The 8,525-nt window shown below is 45.1% G+C and overlaps 1 protein-coding gene across 2 annotated transcripts; it reads right to left on the bottom strand.

The window, feature by feature from the left end:
• Positions 1–396: 396 nt before the first annotated feature.
• Positions 397–8,134, bottom strand: Mro (maestro). 2 transcript variants are annotated; one of them, XM_027949100.2, is made up of 6 exons: positions 8,039–8,134; positions 6,467–6,613; positions 5,208–5,390; positions 1,615–1,770; positions 822–929; positions 397–477 (listed from the first exon to the last, which is right to left on the bottom strand). In XM_027949100.2, exons 1-6 carry the CDS (start codon positions 8,132–8,134, stop codon positions 424–426), a joined length of 744 nt encoding a protein of 247 aa, XP_027804901.1. In that variant the 3' UTR covers positions 397–423. The 2 variants fall into 2 exon arrangements, with proteins under 2 accessions (XP_027804901.1, XP_027804902.1); XM_027949101.2 differs by lacking the exon at positions 1,615–1,770.
• Positions 8,135–8,525: the final 391 nt, after the last annotated feature.

Below are 8,525 nucleotides of genomic sequence, written 5' to 3'. Positions count from 1 at the left end.
AGTCTTGACAAGAAAAGGCATCAATAGCAAATAGTGAAATATCAATATTTTTTAAAAACTTTTAAGGTAACCATTTTTCCGCTAAGCTCAGAAGTTTCATAAGAGATACAAGATATTTGGCAGCAACGAACTTAAGAAGGAAATAGCTGAGAAATAAGCACTAAACGAAACTGCATATACTTTATGTGTTTTTAGGAAAATATTTTCTCATTAAATTTGTTTGGGAGAAAATGAGATATGTGAAAGCAATTTAGAATTTTTAATTTGGGTATAATTATGCAATTCCACGGTATTACTTTTGCCCCCATCTGTTCTCCTGACATCCTCTTTTCTAGCAGAAGAGGCATCCAATGAGACAAAACAGAGGGAACACAAGGGCCCCCGCAGGACACTCATGTGGGACCATTCTCCTGCCTCTCCCGCTTACAGAATTTTATTTGCGTAGAAGAACTGCAGGAGCTCTGGATGATAGTGACTCTGAAAGAAATTAGCAAAGGTACATGTGAGGGAGGAACTCAGTAAACCTCCTAGATATAACTAGTGGACAGCTGCAGATTCAGGGCACTGGGATAGGCAACAGGAGAGTAGGCAGCATCGCCTGCACTTAGCTAATGACCTGAATTGGAACTGCCCTGACACCGTGTGCCTAACTCCCAGGAGTTCACCACTTACATACACAGCATCATGGGTCAATCACAATTGAATAATTGGTCTGAGACATTTTATGGGTGGATAACTCCCTCATGTGCTTGGCCACCTTTGTCTTAAACACTGGGAGAGCAGGGACTGAGGAGAATTTTCTCCTGCCCTGGCTCGCTCACCAGCTGCCTGGAGAGTTTGGGATTCCTTTGATCTTCTTCTGTCCGGAAGCTGTTTTCGTTTCTCAGTTTCAGATACGGAGAACAGGCTCGAAAAGTTGTTTTGCAAGCCTGAGGGGGAAAAATATGACCATCCTATTGGCAAAAACATCAGAATTCTAGAATCCCAAGCAGGGAAGGGTATCCCAAAGAAGTGGACCCAATCTATGGTCAGGGCCACTACACTACAATGTGAAAGTGACTTTACAGGTAGTTTACAGACTTGAACTTACAGGAAGTATGCTTGTGAAATGCCATGCCTATAATCAGGGGGCTGGTGGGGAGGGGACGGCATTGCTTGGGAGTTTACACAGCACTTGTCATGGGAACCCTGAATGCTGAATTCAATCTCTCCCCCCACCCAACACAAATGGTTTCAAAACTCTTTGCTCCCAGTTTTGAAACATTCACCCAGGCCTGAGGTTGATCCAACCTTGTTAGGGCACATTTTCTCCAAGAGCAAAACAGTTCTACAGGGAATCTTTAACAGGTGCAGTGACAATCACTAATTGTGTGAATAGATATGTGAATAGATATCCTCATTACATGAACCTAAACCTGCACCCTCTGCCCACCCACCCTGAACCTGGGCTCATCTGGCCTTGACAGGCACTAACATGGGCAGGTGGGGCAGGAAAACAACATCTTTGTTCTGGAAAGGATGACATGTTGGGGAGGCAAGTTCTTCAGGATTCCTGGGGACACGCTGCTAGTTTCATAAGGGCATTGACAAGAACATGGAGAATCGTGGTCTTACCGTGGCAACCTGTGGGTTTCTGTCCTGTAAATGGATCAGGAGGGAATCTCGTGTCTGCTTAACCTGACGGGCGAAAAACTTCTTCCATTTCCACCCAGCAAAGGCCGCCAGTTGCCCGAGCAAGACAAAGGCCAAGTATCTCATGCTGTCGTTCTCCTGCGGGTTCCCATCAACAAAACAACAGAGGCAGGTCACCATCAAGAGACAAAAGTGTCAGAGCACATGGCTCCCACCACAGCCATCGTTCTTGCATGGACATCACGGGGTGGGCCTCCAGACACAGAGCTCTTCCCCTCTCTTTTACATAAACGGACAGACACCAACTGGTGTCATGCACCTTGGTTTTACTACCAATCTTTGTAGGAGCTCTTTCCACCTAAACACATAAAGGAATTTTCATACTTTTTCTCTTTTCTCTCTTTTCTTTTGCTTTATTGTATCATGATTTGCTTGATCAGTCTCCTGTTACTTCTAGCAGGTCAGCTCTCAGTCTTTCTCTCTCCTTTTTTTTTGGTACTGAGAATTGAACTCAGGGGTGCTTAACCACTGAGCCACATCCCCAGCCCTTTTAACTTTTTGTTTTTTGAGATAAGTTCTCATTAAGTTGCTTACAGCCTCGCTAAATTGCCAAGGCTAGCTTTGAACTTGAGATTCTCCTGCCTCAGCCTCCTAAATGGGCTGAGATTATAGGCATGTGCCACTGCACCCACGTAGGTCACCTCTCTCTACTTTTGGTCTGAGTTCCTTCTACCTGTAGTGGAAATAAGGATTCTGTTTCCCGCACCACAACCACCACTCTCTTCTTTTACTCTGATGAGTTGGCTCCTCCCTGAGCACAGGTGAGTGGACTCAGCCCTCCCTTTATCTCCTTTGTGAGCTGTTTGCCCCATGTGTCTCTCTTTCCAGATGAGAAGTCCAGGGCCCAGGGCATTTCAGTGACTTTCCCAGAGTCACACTGTCAGGTAACAGAACCAGCATAGGATGCCAATCATTCAACTTTAGTGCACAGATTTTTATATCAGTGCTTCATGGTTCTGTTCAGCTCCAAATAAACCAGAAACAACAAGGCCAGTGTGGGCCACTCCAGGAAGCAAGGAGAAAAATATCAGAATTCTAGAATAATTGGTCTAAGTCATTTGATGGGTGGATAACTCCCTCATGTGCTTGGCCACCTTTGTCTTAAGCACTGGGAGGGCAGGGACTGAGGAGAATTCTCTCCTGCCCTGGCTCACTCACCAGAACTGGGGTCACAAAGACTCAGCAAGACGACCACTGATTGTTTTGTGAAGTATTTAAATATATATTTTATATGTTTTAATATACAAATATACTTATATATTCTTCATATATTTTAACATATATGTACATTTCTATATTACAATAAATATAAATTATGTATTTAAAAATATACATTTAGTGCTGGGTACAGTGGTATACACCTGTGGCTCAGAAGGCTGAGGCAGGAGGATCACAAGTTGTAAGCCAGCCTCAGAAACTTAGAGAGCCTTAAGCAACTTAGAGAGACCCTAACACTAAATAAAATATTATAAAAGGGCTGGGGATGTAGTTCAGTGGTTAAGCAACCCTGGGCTCAATCCCCAGTACCAAAAATAAATAAATAAATAAATTTTAAAAATATATATTCAGCATATGTGACATATACAGAATTACCTCAAGGTTGCTATTTTGTTCACAGCCCTATCGGTGGGTGAATGCACCCCATCCAAAGCCCTCCCCTATTGCTGAGATAGACAGGAAAGCATAAGACAGGTGCATGTCGCCCAGCAGTCTGCCAATCATCCAATGGGGGCACAGGCACTAACATAAAGCAGGCAGCAAAGAACGCCAACTGTGACAGAGATATAAACTGTCAGCAAGGAACTCAGCAAGAGAATTTCCTCAGGATACATTGCCAAGGATTTCTCACCAAAAATCACGGGCAAGGTGGGTTTTAAAAAGCTGCTCAATCCAAAATAAGCCTTGGGTTGTGGTTGTGACTCAGTGGTAGAGTGCTTGCCTAGCACGTGTGAGGCCCTGAGTTTGATCCTCAGCACCATATAAAAAAAGATAAATAAATAAAAAAGGTATTGTGTCCATCTAAAAAAAAAAAAGAAGAAAGGAAGGAAGGGAGGAAGAGAGGGAGGGAGGGAGGGAGGGAGGGAAGGAAAGTAAGCCTGAAGTTCAGATGACTCCTCTAGAGAGATTTAATGCCACATTTGCTGGCATTGCAGGGTGGTGAGGTAAAGACCCTCCTCTCCCTTCCTCAGGGAGGTCTGGTGTATATTCAAGAGCAAAAATCTGTCTCTCTCTGAAAGAAGGTGGGACAACTACGCCAGCAGCTTCTATATAAGCTGCAAGCTTCATAATCTCACGGTCTCTCTTGCTCTCATGTGGGGCTGGCACCCCTGCTTGCTCTGTGTGGCTTCCTGGGGAACTAGGGTGTGACAAACTGATGCTAGTGGCTCTGGGAGCAAATAAAAGGCCTGTTCCCCATTCAACAGGTCTTGCCTTTCAGAGAGGTGAGAATAACTGCAGCAGGCTGACTCACTAGCTGGAAAACTCTTGGACTTCTTTCCCATGGTTCAGACTAAATGCTGTCCCAGCACAATTCTTGCTTGGCCGTCTTTTCATCTGGTAGTTACCAGTCAGTGCAGGCGCTGCAGCCAGAGAGCTTGCTCTGCAAACCTTGGGCAGGTTCCAACCTTTCTGTGCCTTGGCTTCCTCATCCATAAAGTGAGGATAGTTACAGTGCCTCCCTCACAGGATGACTGCAAAGGTTATAGAAGATGCTCCATGTAAATGGCCTTGCACTGTATGTGGCACACGGGAAGGGCTCACTAGGTGTGACTATTGTCATTCTTACATGTATGAGGGAGTGCTGACTACACACTGCTCACTGTCATCAGCATACAATATTCACTCCTCTATTAAGATGAAAACTCCTTAAGGAGAAGTGATGGAATTCTACACATCTTTTATGGCTTTCTTAATCCACACACAGTACCGTACTAGTCTCTGAACAAGATTCATTAAAAATGTTATGGTTTGGATCTGAAGCATCCCTAAAGGCTCATGTGTTGAAGGCTTGGCCCCCAAAGTAGCAGTGTTTAGAGATGGGACTTTGGAGCCCTGATCTCATCAATGGATTAATCCATGAAGGGATTCATAGCTGGATGGCATTACTGGAAAGTGGTGGAAACTGAAAGAAGTGGGGTCTAATTGGAAGAAGCAGGCCACTAGAAGCATGACCTGGAAGGATGTATCTTGTCCCCAGTCCTTTTCTTGCTCTCTTTCTCTCTCCTTCCCATGCATCCCAGCTGCCATGGGTGAGCACTTTTCCTTCACCATGTCCTTCCACCATGATGGTTCACCCTACCTCAGGTCCAAAGCAATGGAGCCAGCCAACCATGGACTGGAACTTCTAAAAGTGTGAGCCACAATGAATTTTTCCTCCTTTAAGTTGTTTATGTCAGGTATTTTGTTCACAGCAATGAAAAGTGACTAGTATCTGAGCAACAAACTACCCAGGGCTGTCACTGCTAATCTCACTTTGATTTTAATACCCCCAAATTTTTATGAGTTGTGTCACTTACATCATCCAATAAAGTCCTGATCTGAAGCGTGATGTCTACGAAGAAGGAGCCCAAACCTTTGCCCTGAATCTTGCCCAGGATGATGGTCAGTGTCTTCATACTCTCGTGGATGACTTCAGAACTCACAGGGTCATACAATCCATGCACCAGCAGATCTAGCATAATTTTCTTGTGTTTTCTCACCTGTTATCGAGGTTTGAAAACATTACTAAGCACGGAAATTGCTCTCTGTAAATCCCAAAACAACTCCACTTCTAATCTTCCAGTAACCTAAGACTTGGAATGAGAGACTCCGGTTTTCTTCAGAGTTTGCTGCAACTCTCATCAAAATGCCAGGGCTTCTATTAGCCCAACCCAGGAGCCCAACTCAGTCTTGGAAGGACAGAAAGAGAAAGCTGCAGGTGGCGTCTGGGTAGGTGAGACGAGTAGGATACTTCAGGAGGGTGGTGGACCAGGGTGACTTAGAGGTCTGAGGAGGGTTATGTACCTTTATGAAGAGGAGGACTTGAAATTGCCACTGAAGTTGACACATACCAAAGAAATAGGAGTGAAGGGAGCTTTTACTTAAAAAAAAAAAAATCACGAGGAAATCACTGGAATTCCCAAGGAGGATGATGTTGGCATATAACGGTCCTGCCTGCAACTACTGCCCGCGGTTGGAGATGCTGAAATGACCCTGAATGAGCCATGCCCTTGAACAATCTGCTCTTCCCAGGTGTGGAAGGGAACTGTGACTTGTCAATGTTAACAGAATGTGACAAAGGTAACAGGATGACACGCACATGGCTACTTTACATTATGCGACACTCCACTGTAGCAGACAGGAGTGAGTGATACCCTCCTGCTGGCCTTGAAGAATAAAGCTGCCACCTGTGAGAAGGTGGCCTCAGGGCACTGGGACTGGCCCCCAGAGGACAGCCAGCCAGAGGACAGAAATCTCAGTCCTAGAATTGGAAAAGCCAAATTGTGCCAAAACCACATAAGCTTGGAAGAGGACCCTGAGCTTCAGAAGGACACAGTCCAGCCTGTGGGGTCCCGGCCTTGCAAGACCCTGAATGGAGGACCCAGGTGAGCTGTCCCCAGACCCCTGGTCCACAGACACTATGAATAACTATCACATGTTGCTTTATGCTGCTAAGTCTGGTGGTTTGTTAGAGGGAAATGGTACTAGTCCAGGGGGTACCCCACCCAAGCCTGGGCGCCACCCATGAGGGCTGGAGGGTTTGGGGAGATTGACTCAGCTCCACATCCTTCCTCACCTGGTCAGGGGCTTCACAAGCCATGGTGCCCAGGCCTCTCATTGCCAGGTGGCGCTTTTTGGCATTGGGGTCCCGAGCTCTTTCTGCCAAGATGAAAAACACATTCTTTGAAGACTCCTGCTTCTGGAACTTGAATTTCCAAGAGACCTGAGAGGTAGATCAAAAGTGTGTTCATTGGGAGTGTTTGGAGTCGTGCTCTGAACCCAGCCCCATTCCCTCCCTCTAAAGAAAATTCTCCTGTCATTGCCTGCTTGGTTTTGCTCTTCTTTATCCAACTAAAGATGTTGGTGTGTGTGTGTGTGTGTGTGTGTGTGTGTGTGTGTTTTACCAGGGATCAAACCCAGGGCTTCATCTATGCTAAGCATATATTGTACCACTGAGCTGCACCCCAGCCCCTATAAATGTCTGATTTTTGTTGGAAAATACATTAGTTTGATCTATATAATGAAGAAATTAAAGGGGGGAATTTGGAGGGGGAAGTAAACTAATGCAGGCTGGTGTTGAGCTGTGTTTTTTGGGGGGAATTATGGAGAGAGATGCTCATAGCTGTGAGGAGGGTGACAAGTTGAAAAGAAAGGGACTTTAGAAGGGTTGATGTGGGCTGAGAATACACATCCCTTTCAAAGTACATATTGGTATTTCACTCACTTTGAAGAGTTCCCTAACCCTCTCCCTCCAGCCCCTCCCCATCTTTCTGCTCCACTTTGTAACTTAACACCTCCAATGACATGTCTCTATGGTGCGTGCTTCCCTGCTTCCTCTCCTATTCTGTTCTGAACACTCAGCAATTGGGCTGATGTTCCCCCCTCTCCATCCCTCCACGTGGCTCATTCCAAGGGTCCATTCTCAGCAGTCACCTTAAGCTCGTAATAGCATGTGACACAACTGGCAAAGCACATCCACAAAAATCTGTTACACATCTACAAACATTTCAGGGTACTTGAAGGCTGTCCCAACTCTGGAATGCATGTATCTGAGCAATTAAGATTGGAACAGGAATGCATGAATAACGCAAATTGGGGAACACTGTGTCTGATGCAGAAAATGACTTCAAAGCCCTAACTCTAAGTGACTGCAGGGCAAGAGATGGGCTGCCCCCTGTAGTGAGCAGTTGAACTCTGTTGCCAGGAAGGCCCTGCTGTTCTTTAGAATGCAGAACAGACAGTATTAAAGTCAGAATCCAGACAATGAAAGATCCAGATAAAATCAATGACAAAAGCCACTGCGCTCCCTCCACCCCCACCGTGTGTGTGTGTGTGTGTGTGTGTGTGTGTGTGTGTGTGTGTGTGTTTGGAGGGAGGGCTTGGATTCAGGTCTCTTTCCATAGTGCTATTGATGAGATTTAGTAATATGCAAGCTTCATGGTTATTTCTGAATATTAATCATGGTTTATTCTATATTTTTACTATTGGGTTAGCAGCAAGTTAAATCCCTCTCAACTTATCTTCTTGTCTTCCCATAAATATTCTACCCATATTAAAAGAATTCATATCCAATTTTTTTTTCCAGAAAGAACTTCAAAATGGCTTTTGGGAGGGAACATTTAAATGTACATGATATTTGGGATCAGACCTTGGAAAAGAAAGCTATCATTGATGTCATTTTCCTCTTGGGCTGGGAAGGAGGTACAGAAGAAGGCTGGTCCGGGATACTCTGTGTTTGGTCCATGGAACTAAAAGAAGAAGAAAAGCCAAGATCATCACATGAGCCACAAACCCCTCCAAAGCTTCATGATTGACAAACACTGCAAAGTGCTTTTCCAGGGAGGATAGGAAAAGGTGACAACCCCAGGCCTGTCCTTAGGAACCTTTACCTTGGTGAGGAAACAGAGTCACATAAAAAGTGAAAGAGCAATTCCAGGCAGCCCAAGAGGAGTAGAAGCTTGGGGCTCAGGGCCCACCCCCTGGCTCCCCATTCCATCCTGCAGACTTCTTGTCTCACAATCACCCAAGAAATAAAATTCAGATTCCTGAGCTCCACCCACAGAATCCTTGAGAGTTGAAGTCAAGATTGACCCCAAAAATGTCAATAGGTACTTTTTTTTTGGAAGGGATCTTGA

This window comes from Marmota flaviventris, chromosome 16 (assembly GCF_047511675.1).
Source record: "Marmota flaviventris isolate mMarFla1 chromosome 16, mMarFla1.hap1, whole genome shotgun sequence".
In the NCBI taxonomy this organism is placed as follows: domain Eukaryota; kingdom Metazoa; phylum Chordata; class Mammalia; order Rodentia; family Sciuridae; genus Marmota; species Marmota flaviventris.
This window is presented reverse-complemented; position numbering and strand designations above follow the sequence as displayed.

Excerpts from the sequence above, each read along its gene's own strand:
- Mro (XM_027949100.2), bottom strand. The coding sequence starts at position 8,134 with ATGGACCAAACACAGAGTATCCCGGACCAGCCTTCTTCTGTACCTCCT. Across the intron at positions 930-1,614 it reads GAAACCCACAGGTTGCCACG|GCTTGCAAAACAACTTTTCG; the intron begins GTAAGACCACGA and ends TTTCCCCCTCAG. Across the intron at positions 478-821 it reads CCAAACTCTCCAGGCAGCTG|AGTCACTATCATCCAGAGCT; the intron begins GTGAGCGAGCCA and ends AATTTCTTTCAG.